The 27,300-nt window shown below is 39.9% G+C and overlaps 1 protein-coding gene across 10 annotated transcripts in view; it reads left to right on the top strand.

Annotated features, from left to right (window-relative positions):
- The window catches only part of WDR76 (WD repeat domain 76), a 72,605-nt gene that overhangs the window by 9,889 nt on the left and 35,416 nt on the right, over positions 1 to 27,300 (top strand). For all 10 annotated transcript variants that reach the window (XM_032622043.1, XM_032622045.1, XM_032622044.1 and 7 more), the window contains 2 exons: positions 6,802 to 6,894; positions 8,179 to 8,234. In XM_032622043.1, the coding sequence (XP_032477934.1) occupies positions 6,802 to 6,894; positions 8,179 to 8,234 (149 nt within the window). The remainder of the gene's footprint in view (positions 1 to 6,801; positions 6,895 to 8,178; positions 8,235 to 27,300) is intronic.

Genomic DNA, 27,300 nt, shown 5'->3' with positions numbered 1-27,300 from the left:
CCTTGGATTTATCCTGTATGGGACTCTCTGTGCTTCCTGGACTCGATTGACTATTTCCTCCTCCATATTAGAGAAGTTTTCAACTATAATCTCTTCAAATATTTTCTCAGTCCGTTTCTTTTACTCTTCTTCTTCTGGGACCCCTATTATTTGAATGTTGGTGTGTTTATGTTGTCCCAGAGGTCTCTGAGACTGTCCTCAATTCTTTTCATTCTTTTTTCTTTATTCTGCTCTGCAGTGGTTATTTCCACTATTTTATCTTCCAGGTCACTTATCCGTTCTTCTGCCTCAGTTATTCTGCTGTTGATTCCTTCTAGAGAATTTTTGATTTCATTTATTGTGTTCATCATTGTTTGTTTGCTCTTTAGTTCTTCTAGGTCCTTGTTAAACGTTTCTTTATTTTCTGCATTCTATTTCCAAGATTTTCGATCATCTTTACTATCATTACTCAGAATTCTTTTTCAGGTAGACTGCCTATTTCCTCTTCATTTGTTTGGCCTGGTGGGTTTTTATGTTGCTCTTTCATCTGCTGTGTATTTCTCTGTCTTCCCATTTTGCTTAACTTACTGTGTTTGGGGTCTCCTTTTCGCAGGCTGCATGTTCGTAGTTCCCGTTGTTTTTGGTGTTTGCCCCTAGTGGCCAAGGTTGGTTCAGTGGGTTGTGAAGGCTTCCTGGTGGAGGGGACTAGTGCCTGTCTTCTGGTGGGTGAGGCTGGATCTTGTCTTTCTGGTGTGCAAGACCATGTCCAGTGGTGTGTTTTGGGGTGTCTGTGACCTTATTATGATTTTAGGCAGCCTCTCTACTAACGGGTGGGGTTGTGTTCCTGTCTTGTTAGTTGTTTGGCATAGGGTGTCCAGCACTGTAGCTTGCTGGTTGAGTAGAGTTGGGTCTTAGTGTTGAGATGGAGATCTCTGGGAGAGCTTTTGCCATTTGATATTACATGGAGCTGGGAGGTCTCTGGTGGACCAATATCCTGAGCTCTGATCTCCCACCTCAGAGGCATAGGCTTGATACCCAGCTGGAGTACCAAGACCCTGTTAGCCACATGGCTCAGAAGAAAAGCGAGAAAAAAATGAAAGAAAGAAAGAAAAAAAAATAGAGTTCTTAAGATAAAAAAATAATTATTAAAAATAAAAAAATGAAAAAATAATAAAAAAAGAAAGAAAGAAGAGAGCAACCAAACCAAAAAACAAATCCACCAATGATAGCAAGCACTAAAAACTGTACTTAAAAAACAAAAACGGAGAGACAGAACACTAGGACAAATGGTAAAAGCAAAGCTGTACAGACAAAATCACACAAAGAAGCATACACGTACACACTCACAAAAAGGGAAAAAGGAAAAAAAACCTATATATATATATATATAAAAAAAAGAGGAAGAGAGCAACCAAATTAATAAAGAAATCTACTAATGACAATTTAACTCTAAATACTAAACTAAGATAAACATGAAACCAGAAACAAATTAGATGCAGAAAGCAAACTCTAAGTCTACAGTTGCTCCCAAAATCCACTGCCTCAATTTTGGGTTGATTCGTTGTCTATTCAGGTATTCCACAGCTACAGGGTACATCAAGTTGTGGAGATTTAATCCGCTGCTCCTGAGGCTGCTGGGAGAAATTTCCCTTTCTCTTCTTTGTTCATACAGCTCCTGTGGTTCATCTTTGGATTTGGCTCTGCCTCTGCGTGTCGGTCACCTGAGGGCGTCTGTTCTTCGCTCAGACAGGACTGCGTTAAAGTAGCAGCTGATTAGGGGGCTCTCGCTCACTCAGGCCGGGGGGAGGGAGGGGTATGGAATGTACGGCGAGCCTGTGGTGGCAGAAGCCAGCATGTCATTGCAGCAGCATGAGGTGTGCTATGTGTTCTCCTGGGAAGTTGTCCCTGCGTCACGGGGCCCTGGCAGTGGCGGGCTGCACAGGCTCCCGGGAGGGAAGGTGTGGATAGTGACCTGTGCTTGCACACAGGCTTCTTGGTGGCTGCGGCAGCAGTCTTAGTGTTTCATGCCCATCTCTGGTGACCACGCTGAAAGGCGTGGCTTGCGTCCGTCTCTGGAGCTTGTTTAAGTGGTGTTCTGAATCCCCTCTCCTTGTACCCCAAAACAGTGGTCTCTTGCCTCTAGGCAGGTCCAGACTTTTTCCTGGACTCCCTCCCGGCTAGTTGTGGCGCATTATCCCCCTTCAGGCTGTGTTCACACGGCCAACTCCAGTCCTCTCCCTGGGATCTGACTTCCGAAGCCTGAGCCTCAGCTCCCAGTTCCCACCCACCCCAACAGGTGAGCAGAGAATCCTCTCAGGCTGGTGAGTGCTGGTCGGCACCAATCCTCTGTGCGGAAATCTCTCTGCTTTGCCCTTCCTAGTGTGTGGAAACTTTTCCTCCTTCACAGCTCCCTCCCAGAGGTGCAGGCCCTGTCCCTATTCTTTTGTCTCTGTTTTTCTTTTTTCTGTTGCCATACCCAGGTACGTGGGGAGTTTCTTGCCTTTTGGGAAGTCTGAGGTCTTCTGGCAGCGTTCAGTAGGTGTTCTGTAGGAGTTGTTCCACATGTAGATGTAGTTCTGATGTATTTGTGGGGAGGAAGGTGATCTCCATGTCTTACTCCTCCACCATCTTGAAGGTGTCCTCTAAGTTGTCCTTTTTTTTTTTTTTTTGCCATATGTGGGCCTCTCACTGTTGTGGAGCACAGGCTCCGGACGCGCAGGCTCAGCGGCCATGGCTTACGGGCCCAGCCGCTCCACGGCATGTGGGATCTTCCCGGACCAGGGCACAAACCCGTGTCCCCTGCATCGGCAGGCGGACTCTCAACCACTGTGCCACCAGGGAAGCCCCTAAGTTGTCTTTTTCTTGTTGAATTGTAAGAGTCCTTTATGTATTCTGGACACTAGGTTCTTATTAGATATATTATTTGCAAATATTTTCTCTCATTCTGGGACTTTCTTTTCACTTTCTTGATAATGTCCTTTGACATACAAATGTTTTAAATTTAAATTTCATTTAAAAATTTTAATTCGAGGTCAGTTTATTTTTTCTTTTGTTGCTGGTGCTTTGGTGTCATATCTAAGAAATCATTGCCTACGCCAGGGTTATGAAGACTTACACCTATATTTTCTTCTGAGAATTTTATAGCTTTAGCTGTTAAATTTAGGTCTTTGATCTATTTTGAGTTAATTTTTGTATATGATATGAGATGGGGTCCAAATTCATACTTTTGCATATGGATATCTTTTTGTCCTAGAACCATTTGTTGTCAAGACTCTTCTTTCATGTTGAATGGTCTGGACTTCCTTGTTGAAAACAAATTCACCATAGGTATATAGGTTTATTTCTAGACTCAGTTTTATTTAGTTGATCTATCTGCCTATCCTTATGCCAGTTCCACACTGTTTTAACTACTGTAGCTTTGTAGTTAAGTTTTGAAATCAGGAAGTGTGAGTCTTTTCACTTGGTTCTTCTTTTTCAAGATTGTTTGGCATTCTGTGTCCCTTGCATTGCCATATGAATTTTAGGATCAGCTTATCCATTTCTGCAAAAATGACATTTAGAATTTTGACAGATATTGCACTGAATCTGTAGGTCAATTTGGGAAGTATTGCCATTTTGACAATATTAAGTTTTTCAATCTATGAACATGAGATGTCTTTCCATTTACTTAGATCTTCTTTAATTTCCTTCAATATTTTGTAATTTTCTGTGTACAAGCCTTGCACTTCTTTGGTTAAATTTGTGTCAAAGTATATTTTTCTTTTTGATGCTATTATGAATGGTATTGTTTTCTTAATTTCATTTTCTGACTGTTCATTGATAATTATAGAAATACAACTTATTTTTGTATGTTGATCTTGTATCTTACAACTTTGCTGAAGTCATTTATTCTAATTTTTTTGTGTGGATTCTTTAGGATTTTCTACGTATAAGATTATGTCATTGGCAATAAAGATAGTTATATTTCTTCCTTTCCAATCTGGATGTCTTTTATTTCCTTTTTTGTCTAATTGTCCTTGCTAGAACTTCCAGTACAATGTTTAACAGAAGTGGTGAGAGCAGACATATTTATCTTGTTCTGAAGTTTAGGGGAAAACCTTTCAGTTTTTCACCATTAAGTATGATGTTAGCTGAGAAATGTATATTTTTAAAAAATTTTATTTCAAAGTGATTACAGATTCATAGCAATTTGCAAATGTAGTACAGAGAGGTCTCATGTATTCTTCACCCAGTTTTTCCCAATGAGGACATCTTGTTTGTTTTTTGATTGAACCGGGCCCTTGGCAGTGAGAGTGCAGAGTCCTAACCACTTGGCCATCAGGGAACTCCCCCAATGAGTACATCTTAAGTAACTACATTGCAATATCAAACCCAGGAAATTCATATTGGTATAAGGTGTGTGTATAGTTCTGTATCATTTTATCACATGTATAGATTCATGTAGCCACTACCACAATCATGATACAGAAATACTCCATCTCTACAAAGATCTCTGTTAGGCTACCCTTTATAGTTATGCCCACTGCCCTCCCTCTCACCATCCTTAACCCCTGGCAACCACTAATTTGTTTTCCATCTCTACAGTTTTGTCATTTGGAGAATGTTGTATTTGTTTTCATACAGTTTGTAAATTTTTGGCGTGAAGCATTTGCGGTATGCGGGCCTCTCACTGTTGTGGCCTCTCCCGTTGTGGAGCACAGGCTCCGGATGCACAGGCTTAGCGGCCATGGCTCACGGGGCCAACCGCTCCACGGCATGTGGGATTTTCCTGGACCGGGACACGAACCTGTGTCCCCTGCATCGGCAGGCGGACTCTCAACCACTGTGCCACCAGGGAAGCCCCCAAGCATATTTTAAATTCAAGTTATTTTCCTTCTTTCGTTTTTTTAAAGATAGCATTTCTTTACCTGTTTTATAGATGCAGTAATTTCTCAAGTGTCAAGATAATGGAATTAAAAAGATATCTATTTTCTATAATATATTTACTTTGAGAGCCCACTTTGTCTGATATTCTTTGCTCAGTGTTTGATGTTGCAAGTTTTTGAGGGGTGTGTAATGGGTGAGAATAGTTTGAATTATACATACCTCAAAAAAATGTCTGATGATTTTTGTTAATTTTCTTAATTTTTCCTGTGGTAAGTAGAATCATTTAAATTTGTTTCTTTGATCTCCAAATGCACCATTTCGAAATAGATTCTTAGGAAGTTCTTGATGATGATGGTGGTGATGTTTTTCTCTGAGAAGCAATTTTAAAGGCAATGTCAAAATAACCTTTGCTGCCACTGTTATTTTATGTGTGTGTGAGAAAAATCTTTATTTTGGTCAAATTGATGCATGTACATATGTGTTTACATCATATAATTCCACGTGTGTGTGTATATGTGTCTTACATAGAGGTAATTCGATATGTACACACATGTATACACAGGGACAAATCAAAACAGCCAACAGTTTTCTGTCACATACCTCTCTATTTGTGGTTGCTGCTCAACAGACAAATTGCACTTTAAGCCATTTTAGCTTTTCTCCCCCATATTATCTATTGACTTACTATGGAAAGTGAAGTTTACACATGTGTGCTGTCCCCTTCTCACCCCACCCCATGTTTTCCCTTCCCAGATCCTTATTACGTATAGTCCAAGCTTTACCTGAGTTGCAAAATTTCTCTCAATGTAAATCACATAATTCTAATGGCTTCATGTGTATATATATATTTTATTCATGAAATATTTTCTGGGGCCCTCCATCTTCCTACTTCTTTCTGGACTGTTTTACTCTTTCTTGGCCTTCTTTTTACTGCTTTCCTTTAAATTTCTTTTATCTGTCCTGTGTTGGAGCTTCTGTAGCCTGGATCCTGTCTTTCTCTTTCTTGGTTTATTATCTCATTTTGATGAAGTGCAGCTTATAGTAACTTCCTGAAAACAGGTGTATGAAAGATAGTTTGCATGTCTGAAAAAGTCTTTATGCTTTTTATTTGATTGCTGGCTTAACTGGATTTAGAACTGTAAGTTGAAAATAATTTTTCCTTATTTATAACACATTCTTTCATTGTTTTCTAGCTTCCTCAATATTGAGAAGTTAGTATCATTCTGATTCTTGGTTCTTTGTGGTCTATTTTTCCCTCTCCAAGCTTTTGGGATCTTCTCTTAACTCACCCATCTCAGGAACTGAGAAATTTTGTGATGATGTGCCTAGGCTTGAGTCTTTTTTCATTCATTGTGTTGCATACATGTCAGGCCCTTTTAATCTGGTAACTCATTTCTTCAGTTTTGAGAAATTTTCTTGTATTATTTCTCTAATGATTTTCTCTCCATTTTCTCTGCTCCTTTTTTCCCCCTACAACTATTAGTTGGATATTGGACCTCCAAGATTTTCTAGTTCAAAGTTGTCTTTTTTGCCCATGTGTTTCTCTTTCTTTGTTCTCTTTTCTGAATTTCTTTAACCATTTCAATGAATTTTAAAATTTCTGTTACTGAGTTTTTTCTTGTTTTGTTTAATAAAAAGATAACTTTGAGAAATAGTACAATTAATGGCCAGTAGGAAGTAATGTGCTATTAGGTTACACTACCTGACTTCTGACATCAGATCACTTGTTATTTAATTGGGAAGCCATACATATATTCTGTGATTATCCGAAACTCAGACTCTTTATCTCAATATTCAATGCAGCAAAGATTATGTCCTGTTTGGTAAGATAACATAATTAGAGTAGGTGCAATTCAAAGGAAAATGTACATGTGGAGAATGCAACAACTAGTTTTGCGAGGCACTTTTGCTATGGATTATATAAAGTAACATAATCTTTTTGGTGTAATTTCATAGGATGATTTTTCAGGATTGTCACCGTATGAAAAGAAGAGACTGAAGAACATATCAGAAAATGCAAACTTTTTTGCTTCTCTTCAGTTGTCTGAGGTTTGTGTGGAGTTTCTAATTAAAACTGAGATACTATTCCTCTTGCCAGTAGGTTGATAAAATACTCATAGTATCAGGTTTCATAGTGTCAAATGAGGGAGGGTAAAGCTAGGAGCAAGATTTTCACTTAATAGAAAGAGGTTACCATATTTTATTGATTCCAAGACATTTTTTTTGAAATTGGCATATTAGAACTATAACTGGCAGCTTCCCCTCACCCCATTTTGGTAGTACATAAGATAATGGTGTCTTATGAATAGTTGTCTTGGATTCAAAGAAACAGGGTATGTTCCAAGAGGTTGCTTTAACTAAAGGTTAAAGGTGAAGTGGGAGAGATGGGTTAAGGGATGTGTGGTAGAGGAGAGAGAGGACGGCTTTTTTTTTAAACTTTAAGAATAGATGTGAGGAACTTTCCTGGAAGTCCCATGGTTAAGATTCCGAGCTTCCATTGCAGGGGGTGCAGGTTCAATCCCTGGTCAGGGAACTAAGATCCCTCATGCAGCGTGGCAAGGCCAAAAAAAAAAAAATATATATGGGAATATGCTTTGTATAGGAAACTTTAAGGATAAGTGGCCAGAAGTATGCTAATGTTTTATAATCATTATTACTAAAGGTATAATTTACACTGAATGTCTTCACACTGGGGTAAAATTTCTATGTATGAGAGAATAGCTGTTTAGGAGGGTGTGTGATGTTTTCCCCCAAAATACATTAAATCCGTGGCTTTATTAAATAACCATTTGGTTTCTCTGAATACCAGATTCCTAAATATTCAGTGTGTATTTGCATCTTGAGGGGAGGGAAGGTGAGTTAATATAAGGGACTAAATTGTTGAGTCACTAACAGTTGAAAATTCATAATTTAGACAAAAGTATATCTGATTTTGATTTTAGTTAACAGAAATTCTGATTTGATTTGTGGAAGTATAACCTGCAACTTTTCTGGAAAACACCAAAGTAGGATTGCCTGTAGTAGAATTTAAACTTTTAAATTTGTAGTATATTTGATAAATGTTTAATGTTTAATGATGTAAACTTGTTAGCAACTTGGTCCAAGGTATCAGAATGTCAGTACATTAGATAGTATTATATACTTGTCTTTATTATTGATAGTGTATTTGCCTCATGTCTACTAGAAGAACAGGTATATCTCACGGTTCTTTAGTTGCTATATAGATCTTGGTTTAGTGTGGAAACAGTAGCAGATACCTAATATTTTAGAAGGTAAGCTATGTAGTTATAAGATAGTGTTTTTTTACGTGTGTATGTTTTGTGTATTTTGCAGTCAGCTGCAAGACTCCGTGAAATGATAAAGAAGAGACAGCCTCCTGAATCCAAAAGGTAAAAGATTTGGTTTACATTTCCTGTACCATGATATATTGCTGAGTTGTTTTATAATTTGAAAAACTGGTTCAACATAGTAAAATAAATAGCAGATCAGAAACTCTGTAATTTAATATAATTTAATCTTAATCCTTTATAGGAACTCTGAGGGAATGCTACCTTTTAATAACTTAAAGTTCTCATCTTCATCAAAGGACTATACAGGAAATAGAATCTTGAGAGCTGAATTTTGTTTATATTTATTACTGCTGCTAATGGAGGGAAATCTTTATTACCACTAAATTGTTCTTATTTTTGCCTGAGAAACTGTTCTTAAAGATTCTTCTACTTTATTTTTCTGGCTATCTTTTTGCTTCTCAATTTGTTTTTTCTTTCCCATTCCTAGAATAAAGGAAAGAAATGAGCATTTGTTGCACATCTATGAAATACAGTGCAGTGACCTAAAATTTTTATACTGCATTATCTCATTTATTTCTGGCAAAAATTTTGGGGGATAGAAAACAGGCTCAAAGAGGTAAAGTACTGATAATTTGCTCAAGGTCAAAGTAGTTCTTAAGTGGAAGCTTCAGGATTTGAACTCCAGGATTCCTTAGGTTAAGTTCTCTGCTCTTCATTTTAGCAGGGCTTATGTATAAGAGAAGAAACTGAAAATCTTGGCATCAGTAGACCATTTTTTTAGTGCTAGATGCTAATGAAATGTAGCATTTAATTGGTTTGATTCTCATGCAGGTTAGCTAGCTTGAGCAAAGCTAAACCTTTAATTATGACCAGGTATCCGCGAGTGTGAAAAATTGTTACAGGAGGAACATCATTAACACTGGAAGATAATAGATTTTTTTTTTTTTTTTTGCGGTACACGGGCCTCTCACTGCTGTGGCCTTTCCTGCCACGGAGCACAGGCTCTGGACGCGCAGGCTCAGCGGCCATGGCTCACGGGCCCAGCCGCTCCATGGCATGTGGGACCCTCCCGGACTGGGGCACGAACCCATGTCCCCTGCATCGGCAGGCGGACTCTCAACCACTGCACTAAGGGAAGCCCTATTAGCAAAGATTAGTGGTGGTTTTCTCACCTAAGTCACAGAAATCCAGTACTTAGTAGTTGTATAAGTATTAGTATCCAGTAGATAGAGCAGAAGTTATGTAATATAGAGGAAAGAGCATAGCTTTTGAAATTTGGCAAACATGATTTCAAGTTTCAATTCAGCAACTTATAGCTATGGTATTAACTTTGGACAATTTATGTAATTTTCTTTCCTTATCTATAAAGTTGGCATTATGCCAATCTGGAGGGGTTTAAGTTTTTAAAAATTACTAAATATATTATACATACAAAGAAGTACATGTGAAGTATTTTTTTATTAATCAATTTATTTTTTAAAAAATTTATTATTTATTTTTGGCTGCATTGGGTCTGCGTTGCTGTGGGTGTGGGCTTTCTCTAGTTGCAGCAAGCAGGGGCTACTCTTTGTTGTGGTGCACGGGCTTCTCATTGCAGTGGGTTCTCTTGTTGTGGAGCACTGGCTCTAGGCACACGGGCTTCAGTGGTTGTGGCAAGTAGGCTCTAGAGTGCAGGCTCAGTAGTTGTGGCATGTGAGCTTAGTTGCTCCGTGGCATGTGGGATCTTCCCAGACCAGGGATCAAACCCGTGTCCCCTGTATTGGCAGGCGGATTCTTAATCACTGTGCCACCAGGGAAGTCCCCACATATGAAGTATTTGTATAGTTGAAAAAATAATAGTAATTCAAGCACCCATCCATGTACTTGCCATCCAGGTCAATAGAAATTTATAGTACCTCTTAAGGCCCTCCTTCCAGATAACAGTTATTATGTGAATTCTTATTTATTTATTTATTTGGCTGTGTGGGGTCTTAGTTGTGGCACACGGGATCTTTTGTTGCAGTGCGTGGGCTTCTCTGTAGTTGCGGTGCATGGACTCTAGAGCACGCGGGCTTAGTAGCCCCGCAGCATGTGGGATCTTCGTTCCCTGACCAAGGATCGAACCCATATTCCCTGCATTGGAAGGCTGATTCTTAACCACTGGACTGTCAAGGAAGTTCCATTATGCTGAATTCTGTGATAATCACTCCTTGCATTTATTTATAGTTTTACCACCTGTGAATGTATATTTAAAAAGTATTTTGCTTATTTTGTCCTGTTTTTTATATTGACATATAATGTGCCATTTTTATATTTTGCGATTTTATTTTGCTCATTTTTATATCTTTATGTTTTAAAATTCATTCATGTTGATGTGTACAGCTTTACTTCATCATGTGTTTTCTTCTGTATGAATGTGCTATGTTGATGGACAGTTGAATTGTTTCTTTTGTCAATATCACACTGATTTGCTTATTGTGGCTTTAAAGTAAGTTTTGACATTGGGTAGTCAGTCCTGTAACTTTGTTCTTCTCCTTAAATATTGTGTTAGTTCTTCTGTGTCTTTTGCCTCCCTGTATAAACTGTAGAATCAGTTTGTCAATATCTGCAAAATAACTTGCTGGGATTTTGATTGGGATTGCTTTGAATCTATAGATTAAGTTGGGAAGAACTGACATCTTGACAATATGTCTTCTTGTCAAAGAACATGGATAATCTCTCCATTTATTTAGTTCTTTGACTTCTATCATCAGAGTTTTGTAGTTTTCCTCATATAAATCTTATAAATATTTTCTTAGATTTATGCCTAAGTATTTTTTTTTTTTTGGTTTATAATTTAAATAGGTTGTATTTTAAATTTCAAATTTCACTTGTTTCTTGCTGGTATATAGGAAATCAGTTGACTTTTGTATATTAACCCGGTATCCTACAACCTTGCTATAATCACTTATTACTTCCAGGAATATTTTTATCCATTCTTTAGAATTTTCTAAATAGACTATCATGTCATTTGTGAACAAATACAGTTTTATTTCTTTCTTCCCAATCTTTATACCATTTATTTCCTTTTCTTCTATTATTGCATTAGCTAGAACTTTCACCACAGTGCGATTTTTTTTTGTTGTTAGTTAATTAATTAATTAATTTTTGGCTGTGTTGGGTCTTTGTTGCTGCGCGCGGGCTTTCTCTAGTCGCGGCGAGAGGGGGTTACTCTTCCTTGTGATATGCGGGCTTCTCATTGCGGTGGCTTCTCTTGTTGTGGAGCACAGGCTCTAGGCGCACGGGCTTCAGTAGTTGTGGAATGTGGTCTCAGTAGTTGTGCTTCGCGGACTGTAGAGTGCAGGCTCAGTAGTTGTGGCGCATGGGCTTTGTTGCTCCACGGCATGTGGGATCTTCCTGGACCAGGGCTCGAACCCATGTCCCCTGCATTGGCAGGTGGATTCTCAACCACTGCGCTACCAGGGAAGTCCGACAGTATTGGTAAGGAGTGGTGAGAGAGGACATTCTTGCCTTGTACCTGATCTCAGTGGGAAAGCTTGGCATTTCTCACCACTAAATATTATGTTAGCTATAGGGTTTTTTGTAGATTTTATTTCGTTGAGGAAGTTCCCCTCTATTTTCAGTTTACTGAGAATTTTTATTCTGAATGGGTGCTGGGATTTGCCAAATGCTTTTCCTGCATTTATTGATAAGATCATGGAATTTTTTTTCTCAGCCTGTTGATGGGTGGATTACATTAATTGATTTTTGTGTGTTGAGCTAGTGTTGCATACCTGGGATATATTCCAGTTGGTTGTGGTTTATAATACATTTTATACATTGTTGGATTCAATTTACTAATATTCTGTTGAGGTTTTTTGCATCTCGGCTCATGAGAGATATTGATCTGTAGTTTTCTATTCTTGTAATGTCTGTCTGGTTTTGGTATCACAGTAATGTTAGCCTCATAGAATGAGTTAGGTAGTATTCCCTCTGCTTCTGTCCTCTGAAAAAGATTGTAGAGAATTGGTTTAATTTTTCCCTTCAGTGTGTGGTAGAACTCACTAGTGCACCTGTATCAGCCTGATGCTTTCTGTTTTGGAAGGTTATTAATTACTAATTCAATTTCTTTAATAAGTACAGGCCTTTTCAGATTGTTCCTTGTATGAATTTTGGCAAAGTGTATGTTTCAAGGAATTGGTCCATTTCATCTAGGTTTTCAAATATGTGGGCATTGAGTTGTTCATATTATTCCTTTATTACCTTTTTAATGTCCATAGGATCTGTAGTGAGTCCCCTCTTTTATTTTTTAAATTGGAGTATAATTGCTTTACAATGTTGTGTTAGTTTCTGCTGTACAACGAAGTGAATCAACTATATGTACACATATATTCCCTCCCTCTTGGACCTCCCTCCCACCCCCCACCTCCCCATCCCACCCATCTAGGTCATCACAAAGCACCAAGCTTAGTTCCCTGTGCTATACATCAGGTTCCCACTAGCTATCTGTTTTACACATTGTAGTGTATATATGTCAATCCTAATCTCCCAGTTCATCCCACCCTCCCCCCCCACCCCCGCCACATCCACATGTCCGTTCTCTACATCTGCATCTCTATTCCTGCCCTAGAAATAGGTTCATCTGTAGCATTTTTCTATATTCCACATTTATGCGTTAATATACGATATTTGTTTTTCTCTGACTTACTTCACTCTGTATGACAGACTCTAGGTCCATCCACATCTCTACAAATGACCCAATTTTGTTCCTTTTTATGGTTGAGTAATATTCCATTGTATATATGTACCACATCTTCTTTATCCACTCATCTGTCATTGGACATTTAGATTGTTTTCATGTCTTGGCTGTTGTAAATAGTGCTGCAGTGAACATTGGGGTACATGTGTCATTTTGAATTATGGTTTTCTCAGGGTATATGCCCAGTAGGGGGATTGCTGGGTCATGTGTTAGTTCTGTTTTTAGTTTTTTAAGGAAGCTCCTTACTGTTCTCCATGGTGGCTGTATCAATTTACATTCTCACCAACAGTTCAAGAGGGTTCCCTTTTCTCTACACCCTCTCCAGCATTTATTGTTTGTAGATTTTTTGATGATGGCCATTTTCACTGGTATGAGGTGATACCTCATTGTAGTTTTGATTTGCATTTCTCTAATGATTAGTGATGTTGATTATCTTTTCATGTGCCTCTTGGCCATCTGTATGTCTTCTTTGGAGAAATGTCTATTTAGGTCTTCTGCCCATTTTTGGATTGGGTTGTTTGTTGTTTTGATATTGAGGTGCATGAGCTGTTTGTATATTTTGGAGATTAATCCTTTGTCAGTTGCTTCATTTGCAAATATTTTCTCCCATTCTGAGGGTTGTCTTTTCGTCTTGTTTATGGTTTCCTTTGCTGTGCAAAAGCTTTTAAGTTTCATTAGGTCCCTTTTTTTTTTTTTTTTTTTTTTTTTGTGGTACACGGGCCTCTCACTGCTGTGGCCTCTCCTGTTGCGGAGCACAGGCTCCAGACACGCAGGCTCAGCAGCCATGGCTCACGGGCCCAGCCGCTCCGCAACGTGTGGGATCCTCCCGGACTGGGGTATGAACCCGTGTCCCCTGCATTGGCAGGCGGACTCTCAACCACTGCACCACCAGGGAACGCCCATTTGCTTATTTTTGATTTTATTTTCATTACTCTAGGAGGTGAGTCAAAAAGATCTTGCTGTGGTTTACGTCAGTGTTTTTCCTCTAAGAGTTTTATAGTATCTTGTCTTACATTTAGGTCTTTAATCCATTTTGAGTTTATTTTTGTGTATGGTGTTAGGAAGTGTTCTAATTTCATTCTTTTACATGTAGCTGTCCAGTTTTCCCAGCACCACTTATTGAAGAGGCTGTCTTTTCTCTATTGTATATTCTTGCCTCCTTTATCAAAAATAAGGTGACCATATGTGTGTGGGTTTATCTCTGAGCTTTCTATCCTGTTCCATTGATCTATATTTCTGTTTTTGTGCCAGTACCATACTGTCTTGATTACTGTAGGTTTGTAGTATAGTCTGATGTCTGGGAGTCTGATTCCTCCACCTCCATTTTTCTTCCTCTATATTGCTTTGGCTATTCAGGGTCTTCTGTGTGTCCATACAAATTTTAAGATTTTTGTTCTAGTTCTGTGAAAAATGCCATTGGTAATTTGATAGACATTGCATTGAATCTGTAGATTGCTTTGGGTAGAATAGTCATTTTCACAATATTGATTCTTCCAATCCAAGAGCATGGTATATCTCACCATCTCTATGTATAGTATTGCGTCATCTGCAAGCAGTGACAGTTTTACTTCTTCTTTTCCGATTTGGATTCCTTTTATTTCTTTTTCTTCTCTGATTGCTGTGGCTAAAACTTTCAAAACTATGTTGAATAATAGTGGTGAGAGTGGGCAGTCTTGTCTTGTTCCTGATCTTAGTGGAAATGTTTTCAGTTTTTCACCATTGAGAACAATGTTGGCTGTGGGTTTGTCATATACGGCCTTTATTATGTTGAGGTAAGTTCCCTCTGTGCCTACATTCTGGAGGGTTTTTATCATAAATGGGTGCTGAATTTTGTTGAAAGCTTTTTCTGCATCTATTAAGATGATCATATGGTTGTTCTCCCTGAATTTGTTAATATGGTTTATTACACTGATTGATTTGTGTATATTGAAGAATCCTTGTCTTCCGGGGATAAAACCCACTTGATCATGGTGTATGATTCTTTTTTTAAAAAATTAATTAATTAATTAATTTATTTTTGGCTGTGTTGGGTCTTCATTTTTGTGCGAGGGCTTTCTCTAGTTGTGGGAAGTGGGTGCCACTCTTCATCATGGTGTGCGGGCCTCTCACTGTCAAAGCCTCTCTTGTTGAGGAGCACACACTCCAGACTCGCAGACTCAGTAGTTGTGGCTCACGGGCCCAGTTGCTCCACGGCATGTGGGATCCTCCCAGACCAGATCTCAAACCCGTGTCCCCTGCATTGGCAGGCAGATTCTCAACCACTGCACCACCAGGGAAGCCCTTTGTGTATGATTCTTTTAATGTGCTGTTGAATTGTTTGCTAGTATTTTTTTTTTTGGAGGAGCACAAATCAGACATATCAAGTGAAAAAACCAATATGTGTAATTTTCAAGATCCATTTTTCATTTATAGTTAAGAAACTATAGGACAAACTGCTAGTATTTTGTTAAGGATTTTTGCATCTATGTTCATCAGTGATATTGGCCTGTAGTTTTCTTTTTTTGTGTCATCCTTGTCTGGTTTTGGTATCAGGGTGATGGTTGCCTTGTAGAATGAGTTTGGGAGTGTTCGTCCCTCTGCTGTATTTTGGAAGAGTTTGAGAAGGATAGATGTTAGCTCTTCTCTAAATGTTTGGTAGAATTCGTCTGTGAAGCCATCTGGTCCTCAGCCTTTAGTTAGTTTGTTTGTTTATTTATTTATTTTTGGTTGTGTTTGGTCTTCGTTGCTGCGTGCGGGCTTTCTTTAGTTTTGGTGAGTGGGGGCTACTCTTTGCTGCGGTGTGCGGGCTTCTCATTGCAGTGGCTTCTCTTGTTGTGGAGCAAAGGCTCTAGGTGCGTGGGCTCCAGTAGTTGTGGCATGTGGGCTCAGTAGTTGTGGCTCATGTGCTCTAGAGCACAGACTCAGTTGTTGTGGTGCACGGGCTTAGCTGCTCTGCGGCATGTGGGATCTTCCCGGACCAGGGCTTGAACCCCATGTCCCCTGCATTGGCAGGCGGATTCTTAACCACTGCTCCACCAGTGAAGTCCCTCCTGGGCCTTTATTTGCTGGAAGATTTTTAATCACAATTTCAATTTCAGTGCTTGTGATTCATCTGTTCATATTTTCTATTTCTTCCTGGTTCAGTCTCGGAAGGTTGTGCTTTTCTAAGAATTTGTCCATTTCTTCCAGGTTGTCCATTTTATTGGCATATAGTTGCTTGTAGTAATCTCTCATGATCCTTTGTATTTCTGCAGTGTCAGTTGTTACTTCTCCTTTTTCATTTCTAATTCTGTTGATTTGAGTCTTCTCCCTTTTCTTCTTGATGTGTCTGGCTAATGGTTTTTCAATTTTGTTTATCTTCTCAAAGAACCAGCTTTTAGTTTTATTGATCTTTGCTATGGTTTACTTCATTTCTTTGTTATTTATTTCTGATCTGATCTTTATGATTTCTTTCCTTTTGCTAAATTTGGGGTTTTTTTTGTTCTTCTTACTCTAATTGCTTTAGGTGTAAGTTTAGATTGTTTATTTGAGTTTTTTGTTGTTTCTTGAGGTGAGATTGAATTGCTATAAAGTTCCCTACAGAAGTGCTTTTTTTGTGTCCCATAGATTTTGGGTCATCATGTTTTCATTGTCATTTGTTACTGTGTATTCTTTTCTTTATTCTTTGATTTCTTTAGGATCTCTTGGTTATTTAGCAGTGCATTGTTTAGCCTCTATGTGTTTGTGGGTTTTTTTTTTTTTTTTTTTTTTCTGTACGCGGCCTTCTCACTGTTGTGGCCTCTCCCGTTGAGGAGCACAGGCTCCGGACGTGCAGGCTCAGCGTCCATGGCTTACGGGCCCAGCCATTCCACGGCATGTGGGATCCTCCCGGACTGGGGCATGAACCCGTATCCCCTGCATCGGCAGATGGACTCTCAACCACTGCGCCACTAGGGAAGCCCCTGTTTGTGTTTTTTTATACTTTTTTTTTTCGTTCAGTTGATTTCTAATCTTACAGCGTTGTGGTTGGAAATGATGTTTGATACGATTTTTACTTTCTCAAGTTTGTGAGGCTTGATTTGTGACCCAAGATGTGATCTATCCTGGAGAATGTTCCATGAGCACTTGAGAAGAAAGTGTAATCTGTTGTTTTTGGATGGAATGTCCTATAAATATCAATTAAGTCCATCTTGTTTAATGTATCATTTAAAACGTGTGTTTCCTTATTTATTTTCATTTTGGATGATCTTTCCATTGGTGAAAGTGGGGTGTTAAAGTCCCCTACTATGATTGTGTTACTGTCAATTTCCCCTTTTATGGCTGTTAGCATTTGCCTTATGTATTGAGGTGCTCCTATGTTGGGTGCATAAATAGTTACAAGTGTTATATCTTCTTCTTGGATTGATCCCTTGATCATTATGTAGTGTCCTTCTTTGTCTCTTGTAATAGTCTTTATTTTAAAGTCTGTCTGATATGAGAATTGCTATTCCAGCTTTCTTTTGATTTCCATTTACATGGAATATCTTTTTCCATCCCCTCACTTTCAGTCTGTATGTGTCCATAGGTCTGAAGTGAGTTCTTGTAGACAGCGTATGTTTGGGTCTTGTTTTTGTTTCCATTCAGCTAGTGTATGTCTTTTGTTTGGAGCATAATTATCCATATGTATGTTCCTATTACCAGTTTTTAAATTGTTTTGTGTTTGTTATTGTAAGTCTTTTCCTCCTCTGTGTTTCCTGTTGAGAGAAGTTCATTTAGCATTTGTTGTAGAGCTGGTTTGGTGGTGCTGAATTCTCTTAGGTTTTGCTTGTTTGTAAAGGTTTTAATTTCTCCCTTGAATCTGAATGAGATCCTTGCTGGGTAGAGTAATCTTGGTTGTAGGTTCTTCCCTTTCATCATTTTAATTATACCATGCCACTCCCTTCTGGCTTGCAGAGTTTCTGCTGAAAGATCAGCTGTTAACCTTATGGGGATTCCCTTGTATGTTGTTGCTTTTCCCTTGCTGCTTTTAATATTTTTTCTTCGTATTTAATTTTTTTGGGGGAATTTTTGAATTTTATTTTATTTTTTATACAGCAGGTTCTTATTAGTTTCTCAGTCCCTTTTTTTTTTCTCTTCTTCTTCTGGAACCTGTATAATTCAAATGTTGGTGTGTTTAATATTGTCCCAGAGGTCTCTGAGATTGTCCTCAATTCTTTTGATGTTTTTTCTCTTTATTCTGCTCTGCAGTAGTTATTTCCACTCTTTTATCTTCCAGGTCACCTATCCATTCTTCTGCCTCAGTTATTCTGCTATTGATTCCTTCCAGAGTTTTTTAATTATATTTATTGTGTTGTTTTTCCTTGTTTGTTCGCTCTTTAGTTCTTCTAGTTCCTTGTTAAACATTTCTTGTATTTTCTCTATTTCCATTATTTTGGATCACCTTTATTATTATTACTCTGAATTCTTTTTCAGGTGGACTGTTTCCTCTTCATTTGTTTTGTCTAGTGGGTTTTTACCTTGCTCCTTCATCTGCTTTGTATTTCTGTGCCTTCTCATTTTGGCTTAACTTACTGTTCGTGGTCTCCCTTTCACAGGCTGCAGGTTCATAGGTCCCATTATTTTTGGTATCTGTCCCCAGTGGGTAAGGTTGGTTCAGTGGGTTGTGTAGGCTTCCTGGTGGAGGGGACTGGTTCCTGTGTTCTGGTGGATGAGGCTGGATCTTGTCTTTCTGGTGGGCAGGACCATATCCGGTGGTGTGTTTTGGGGTGTCCGTGACCTTATTATTATTTTAGGCAGCCTCTCTGCTAATGGGTGGGGTTGTGTTCCTGTGTTGCTAGTTGTTTGCCATAGGGTGTCCAGCAGTGTAGCTTGCTGTTCGTTGAGTGGAACTGGTTCTTAACGTTGAGATGGAGATCTGTGGGAGAGCTTTTGTTGTTTGATGTTACGTGGGGCTGGGAGGTCTTTGGTGGACCAGTGTCCTGAACTCCGCTCTCCCACCTCAGAGGCTCAGGACTGACATCTGGCCAGAGCACCAAGACCCTGTCAGCCACATGGGTCAGAAGAAAAGGGAGAAAAAGAATGAAAGAAAGGAAAAAAAAAATAAAGTAAAATAAAGTTATTAAAATAGAAAAAAAATTAAAAAATAAAACGTAATTAAAAAAAAGGAGAGAGAAAGAAGAGAGCAACCAAACCAAAAAACAAATTCACCAATGATAGCAAGCGCTAAAAAGTATACTAAAAAACAAAACGGGGCTTCCCTGTTGGTGCAGTGGTTGAGAGTCCGCCTGCCGATGCAGGGGACATGGGTTCGTGCCCTGGTCTGGCAAGATCCCACATGCCGTGGAGCAGCTGGGCCCGTGAGCCATGGCTGCTGAGCCTGTGTGTCCAGAGCCTTGTGCTCCGCAACGGGAGAGGCCACAACAGTGAGAGGCCCACGTACCGCAAAAAAACAAAACAAAACAAAAAACAAAACGACAGTCAGAACCCTAGGACAAATGGCAAAAGCAAAGCTATACAGACAAAATCACACAAAGAAGCATACACATACACACTCACAAAAAGAGAAAAAGGGAAAAAAATTATATAAAATGTAAAAAGGAAGAGGGCAACCAAATCAGTAAACAAATCTACCAGTTATAATAAGCTGTAAATACTAAACTAAGAGAAACATAAACCAGAAACAAATGAGATACTGAAAGCAAACCCCAAGTCTACAGTTGCTCCCATAGTCCACTGTGTCAATTTTGGGATGATTCGTTGTCATTTCACAGATACAGGGTACATCACGTTGACTGTGGAGATTTAATCTGCTGCTCCTGAGGCTGCTGGGAGAAATTTCCCTTTCTCTTTGTTCACACAGCTCCTGGGGTTCAGCTTTGGATTTGGCCCCATCTCTGCGTGTAGCTCACCTGAGGGCATCTCTTCTCTACCCAGACAGGACAGGTTAAAGGAGTGGCTGGTTAGGGGGCTCTGGCTCACTCAGACTGGGGGGAGGGAGTGGTATGGAATGCAGGGAGAGCCTGTGGTGGCAGAGGCCGGTGTGACGTTGTAACAGTGTGAGGCATGCCATGTGTTCTTCCATGGAAATTGTCCCTGGATCATGGGACCCTACAGTGGCGGGCTGCACAGGCTCCCAGGAGGGGAGGTATGGATAGTGACCTGTGTTTGCACACAGGCTTCCTGATGGCTGCAGCAGCAGCCTTAGCATTTCATGCCCGACTCTGGTGTCCCTGCTGATAGCCGCGGCTCGCACCTGTCTCTGGAGCTCGTTTAGGCGGTGCTCTGAATCATCTCTCCTCGTGCACCCTGAAACAATGGTCTCTTGCCTTTTAGGCAGGTCCAGATTTTTTCCCAGACTCCCTTCCGGCTAGCTGTGGTGCACTATCCCCCTTCAGGCTGTGTTCACACAGCCAACCCTAGTTCTCTCCTTGGGATCTTAACTCTGAAGTCCGAGCCTCAGCTCCCAGCCCCCGCCCACCCCGGTGTGTGAGCCGATAAGCCTCTCAGGCTGGTGAGTACTGTCGGCACCAATCCTCTGTGCAGGAATCTCTCCGCTTTGCCCTCTCCACCCCTGTTGCTCTGCTCTCCTCCGTGGCTCCGAAACTTCCATCTCCCCCAATCCCCACCAGTGAAGGGGCTTCCTAGTGTGTGGAAACTTTTCCTCCTTCACAGCTCCCTCCCAGAGGTACAGGTCCCATCCCTATTCTTTTGTCTTTGCTTTTCCTTTTTTCTTTTGCCCTACCCAGGTATGTGGGGAGTTTCTTGCCTTTTGGGAAGTCTGAGGTCTTCTGCGAGCATTCAGTATGTGTTCTATAGGAATTGTTCCACATGTAGATGTAGTTTTGATGTATTTGTGGGGAGGAAGGTGATCTCCACGTCTTACTCCTCCACCATCTTTCCTCATTTCTTTTTATTTTTTATTTTATTCTGCAGCAGTGATTTCCACCATTCTTTCTTCTAGCTTGCTCATTCTTTCTTCTGCCTCAGTTATTCTGTTGGTGCTTCCTTCTAGTGTTTTTTTTTTTTTTTTTTCCTGTACCCGGGCCTCTCACTGTTGTGGCCTCTTCCGTTGCGGAGCACAGGCTCCGGACACGCAGGCTCAGTGGCCATGGCTCACGGACCTAGCTGCTCTGTGGCATGTGGAATCTTCCCAGACTGGGGCACGAACCCGTGTCCTCTGCATCGGCAGGTGGACTCTCAACCACTGCGCCACCAGGGAAGCCCCCTTCTAGTGTATTTTTCATTTCAGTTATTGTATTGTCCATTTCTGTTTGTTTGTTGTTTAGTTCTTCTAGCTCTTCATTAAACATTTCTTGTATCTTCTGAATCTGTACCTCCATTCTTTTTCTGAGATCTTGGATCATCTACACTATCATTACTCTGAATTCTTTTTCAGGTAGATTGCCTTTCTCCACTTCATTTAATTGTTCTTCTGGGCTTTTATCATGTTCCTTAGTGTGGGATATGTTTCTCTCCTGTCTCATTTTGTCTAACTTCCTGTGATTGCGGTGTCCATTATGCAGGCTACAGGGTTGTATTTCTTCTTCCTTCTTCTGCCTGCTCCCTGGTGGATAAGGCTGTCTAAGAGGCTTGTGCAGGCTTTCTGGTGGGAGGGACTGGTTACTGCCCACTGGGTGTGGAGCTGGGTCTTGTCCCTCTGTTGAGCAGGGCTGGGTCATGCTGTGTGTTTAGTGGGCAGCTGTGTGGTCAGGAAGACTTTAAGTAGCCTGTCTGCTGATGGGTGGGGCTGTGTCCCACCCTGTTGGTTGTTTGGCCATGGGGTCCCAGTAATGGAAGCTTCAGGTTGTTGGGTGGGGCCAGGTCTTGGTGAGAAATTGGTGGCCTCCAGGAAGGCTCACACTGATGAGTACTCCCCAGAACTACTGCTGCCAGTGTCTTTGTCCCTGCAGTGAGCCACAGCCACCCCTGCCTCCAATGGAGACCCTCCATTATTGGCAGGTACGTCTGGCACAGTCTCTTATGAGGTCACTGCTTTTTTCCCTGAGTCCTGGTGCACATGAGACCTTGTGTGTGCCCTCCAAGAGTGGAATTTGTGTTTCCCCAGTCCTGTGGAATTCCTGCGATCAAACTGGCCTTCAAAACCAGGTTCTCTGGGGGCTTCTTCTCCCATTGCCAGAAACCCAGGCTGTAGATGCTGATGTGGGGTTCTCCCTCCTGTGGGAGAACTTCTGTGGTATAATTATTTTCCAGTTTGTTAGTCATCCACCTGGCAGATATGGGATTTGATTTTATTGTGATTGTGCCCCTTGTACCAGCTCCTTGTGGCTTCTTCTTTGTCTTTGGATGTAGGGTATCTTTTCGTAGCTTCCAGCATGTTTTTGTTGATGGTTGTTCAGCAGTTAGTTGTGATTTTGGTGATTATGTAAGAAGAGGTGAGCTCAGTTCCTTCTACTGTGCCATCTTGTCTTTTTGTCTGGAAACTCCAGTCTTAGTGATACAGGTGTAATCTGGTCAGCAACAACTCCATGAATCTGGGATTATATCTGAGTAAACTGGATGCTTGTTGGTCCTTTTAAGAAAGTGTCCCTGGAAAAGGTGTGAGTAGTAATCACAGAAGGTTCTCAAGAGCACCACTCACCTTGTGCTGTTTATTACAATGGATATGACTCAGGACCAGCCAGATGGGATAGATGCATCAGGCAAGGCATGGGGAAATGGCACGGAGCTTCCATCTCTCTCTGAGAGCATCACTCTTCTAGCATCTCTCCGTGTTCACTGTCTCAGAAGTTCCTAATTTGCTTTTCCTTTGATGGATAACTTCCCAGGGTACAGAATTCTAGGTTGGGTTTTTCTTTTCTCTCAACACTTTAAATATTTTCACTCTCTCCTTGCCTGCATGGTTTCTGAGAAGATAGATTTAATTTCAATCTTTGTTCTCTGTAGGTAAAGTGGTTTTTCCTTCTGGCTCCTTTCAGGATTTTATCTTTGATTTTTCTGTAGTTTGGAAATGAATTGCCTAGTTGTAGGATTTCTTTGTTTGTTTTCATTTTTGTTTTTGCATTTATCTTGTTTGATGTTCTCTGAGCTTTCTGGATCTGTGGTTTGGTGTCTGACACTAATTTGGGGGAATTTTCAGTTATTATTTCAAATATTTCTTCTGTTACTTTTTTTCTTTCTTGTATTCCCATTATTTATATGTTATACTTTTTTGTTATCTACGTTCTTGGTTATTCTGTTCTGTTTTTTGTCTTTTTCTCCTTGCTTTTCAGTTTTAGAGATTCCTATTGAGATATCCCCAAGGTCGGAGATTCTTTCCTCAGCCATGTCCAGTCTATTACTGAGCCCATCAAAGGCATTCTTCATTTCTATTATAGTGTTTTTGATCTCTGGCATTTCTTTTTGGTTCTTTCTTAGTATTTACATCCCTCTGTTGACATTGCTTATCTGTTCTTTCATGGTGTCTGTTTTATCCATTGGAGCCCTTAGCATGTTAATCACAGTTGTTTTAAATTCTTAGTGTGATAATTTCAACATTTCTGCCATGTCTGGTTTTGAAGCTTGCTCTGTTTCTTTAAATTGTGTTTTTTGCTTTTCAGTGTGTCTTGTAATTTTTTCTTGATAACTGGACATGATGTACCAAGAAAAAGTAACTGTTATAAATAAGTCTTTAGCAATGTGGTGGTGAGATGTTGGGGGAGGGGAGCATTCTGTAGTCTTGTTATTAGTTCTCAGTCTCTGACTGAACCTATATCTTTGGATTGTGAACTTCACAAGTGTTTTAGTTTTTTTCCTCTCTCCTTAGGTTGGACAAGATGGCAAGAGTGGGCTGCTGTTGGGTATTTCCCTTCCCCAGGTCAGTTAGCCTCTGACAATACCCTAGCAGGTTAGGCTCTGGTTAACTGATTTCTCCTGAGGGCAGAACAGAGTGCTGGCCTATTTCAAAATTCTTCCTTTTCTCCTCCCCCTGCTAGAAGCATGAGGAGATTTTCTCTGATATTTACTTTGAGGGCCTGGTCAAGCTCCTGGATATAAATCTTACAAAATTGTGGGGGTGAGGCCCCCTTGAGGTTTCTTTTTTTTTTAAGATTTTATTTTTAGAGCAGTTTTAGTTTCACAGCAAAATTGAGAGTAAGTTACAGAGATTTCCATCCCCTGCCCGACACATGCATAGCTTCTCCCATTATCAGAATCACTCACCAGAGTGATACGTTTGTTACCAAGGATGAACCTACCTTGATACATCATAATCACCCCAGATCTGTAGTTTACCTTAGGGTTCACTCTTGGTGTTGTTCATTCTTTGGGTTTGTACAAATGTATAATGACATATATCTATCATTATAATGTACAGAGTATTTCACTGCCCTAAAATCCTCTGTGCTCTGCCTTTTCATCCCTTATCACCCTCACCCCTTGCAATCACTGATCTTTTTTGTCTCCATAGTTTTGCCTTTTCCTGAATGTCAGTCATGTATTTGGAATCATACAGTATGTAGTCTCATTCAGGTTGGCTGCTTTTTTTAGTAATATGCATTTAAGGTTCTCCCATGTCTTTTCATGGCTTAATAGCTCATTTCTTTTTTAAAAAATATTTTTATTATGGATCTTTTGTTATTTAGATCGTTTCAGCAAAAAGATTAAGGCTAGATTACAATGGAGCTGCCATTGACTAAGTAATGTGAGAGATCTACTTTTCTCCAACTACCAGTCTTTTTACTTTTTTCGGAGTTCAGTCACCATAGGTCAAATTCTTTTGGAGATAAATGTCAGTTTTAATAATATATGATATCAGGCTTTAGTTCTGTTTACAGTGCTATAAATATCTTTGTGACAAAAGATTTAGAGGACTTTGAAATTGGCACATTACTTATAGTATTTTAATACTATAAAAGTTAATAATGAATGTTAAATTTACCAAAGACTTCTGGAGGAGTCTTTGGTAAATTTAACCAGTATTTAACCAAGTATATAACAAGTATACTTGGTTTTGTTTTATACCTCATTGTTAAGCTAAAGTGGTAACATTTAAGTTAAAGGGAACTGGTTACAGTCTTTTTAAGGCCATGGGCCAGAGATCATTTCAAATTTTTGGTCTTCATATTAGGTTTCATAGCAGTACAGTTTAAGTGTAGTTGATTTACGATATTATATTATTTTCAGGTGATTTAAAATTTTTATAGATTATACTCCATTTATAGTTACTATAAAATGATGGCTGTATTCCCTGTGCTATAAATATATCCTTGTAGCTTATTTATTTTGTACAAAGTGGTTTGTACCTCTTAACCTCCTACCCCTATCTTGCCCCTCCCCTCTTCCCTCTCCCACTGGTAACCACTAGTTTGTTCTCTATATCTGAGTCTGTTTCAGTTTTGTTATATTAATTCATTTGTTTTATGCTTTAGATTCCACATGTAGGTGATAACATACAGTATTTGTCTTTTTCTGTCTGATTTATTTCACTAAGCATAATAGCCTCCAGTTTCAGTCATGTTGTTGCAAATGGGAAAACTTCACTTTTTTATGGCTCTGTAGTATTACATTGTGTGTGTGTGTGTATATATATATATATATATATATATATATATATATATATATACATACCACATCTTCTTTATCCATTCATCTGTTGATGAACTTTTAGGTTGCTTCCATATCTTGTCTATTATAAAAAATGCTGCTATGAACATTGGGGTGCATGTTTTTTTTTTTTTTTTGGCTGCACTGGGTCTTTGTTGCTGCGTGCAGGCTTTCTCTAGTTGCAGTGAGCGAGGGCCACTCTTTGTTGCGGTGTGTGGGCTTCTCATTGCGGTGGCTTTTCCTGTTGCAGAGCATGCGCTCTAGGTACACGGGCTTTGGTAGTTGTAGCACACAAGCTCAGTAGTTGTGGCATGCGGGCCCTAGAGCACGTGGGCTTCAGCAGGTGTGGTGCATGGGCTCAATACTTGCGGTGCACAGGCTCTAGGGTTTATGGGCTTCAGTAGTTGTGTCGCGCAGGCTCGGTAGTTGTGGCTTATGAGCTCTAGAGCACAGGGTCAGTTGTTGTGGTGCACGGGCTTAGTTGCTCCGTGGCATGTGGGATCTTCCCGGACCAGGGCTCGAACCCGTGTCCCTTTCATTGGCAGGCAGATTCTTAACCACTGCACCACCAGGGAAGTCCTGCATGTGTCTGTTTGAACAAGTGTTTTTCTTTTCTTTGCATAAATTCCCAGGAGTGGAATTACTGGATAATATGGTAGTTCTATTTTTAGTCTTTTGAGGAACATTTGTACTGTTTTCCACAGTAGCTGCACAAATTTACATTCCCACCAACAGTGTACAGAGGTTACCTTTTCTCCATATCCTTGCCAACACTTGTTATTTGTGGTCTTTCTGATGATAGCCATTCTCACAGGTGTGAGGTGATATCTCAGTGTGGTTTTCATTTATATTTCCCTGATGATCTAATCTTTTCATTTGTGCCTGTTGGCCATCTCTGTGTCTTCTTTGGGTCCTCTACCCATTGTTTAATCATATTTTTTTTGTTTTTGATGTTGAGTTGTATGAGCTGTTTATATATTTTGGATATTAATCCGTTATTGGACATATCATTTGCACAAATCTTCTTCCCTTCAGTCAGTTGCCTTTTCATTTTGTTGATGGTTTCCTTTGTTTTGCAAAAGCTTTTAAGTTTGATTAGGTCCCATTTGTTTATTTTTTGCTTTTGTTGCTCTTGCCTGAGGAGACACATCCAAAAAATATTGCTAAGAACAATGTCAAAGAGTGTAGTACCTGTGTTTTCTTCTAGGAGTTTTATGGTTTCAGGTCTTACATTAAAGCCTTTAATCCTTTTTTTTTTTTTTTTTTTGCGGTATGCAGGCCCCTCACTGCTGCGGTCCGTCCCGTTGCAGAGCACAGGCTCCGATGCGCAGGCTCAGCTGCCATAGGCTCATGGGCCCAGCCGCTTTGCGGCATGCGGGATCCCCCCAGACCGGGGCACGAACCCGCGTCCCCTGCATCGGCAGGCGGACCCCCAACCACTGTGCCACCAGGGAAGCCCGCCTTTAATCCATTTTGAATCTGTTTTTGTATATGGTGTAAGAAAATGTTCTAGTTCCATTCTTTTACATGTAGCTGTCTAGTTTTCCATGGAGTTTTTAACTCTCAGACTTGTGTACACTGAACCTCCAGCAATTGGTCAATTACAGTTCAGGCTTTCCTACCCTGCTGCTGGTTCCCATGATGGTTTCCATTTCTAAGTCTACTCCAATAAGCCATGACTTCTTGCATTTGCCTGTCTGTCTCTCCAATAGTAGGCTCAGCAGTTTCTACTGTGCCCTCATTTCTCTTAAGGATCCTAGAAGAGTTGATTTTTCAGTCTGTTCAGCTTTTTACTTGATAGTGCAGTGACTTTCAAGCTCTTTAAATTTGGAACTGGAAACTGGAAGTTCTGAACTACTTTTTTAAAATAAAAAAATAATGCATAAAAAAGTAGGGTATGTATATGATTTTAAAAAGTAAACTATATGGAAGGCAATGCAATGAAACATTTAAGTCTCTTTCCTATCCTGG

Source organism: Phocoena sinus, chromosome 2 (assembly GCF_008692025.1).
Source record: "Phocoena sinus isolate mPhoSin1 chromosome 2, mPhoSin1.pri, whole genome shotgun sequence".
Taxonomy (NCBI): Eukaryota; Metazoa; Chordata; class Mammalia; order Artiodactyla; family Phocoenidae; genus Phocoena; species Phocoena sinus.
Note: the sequence above shows the minus strand (reverse complement) of the source record. Positions and strands in the feature narration are given on the sequence as shown.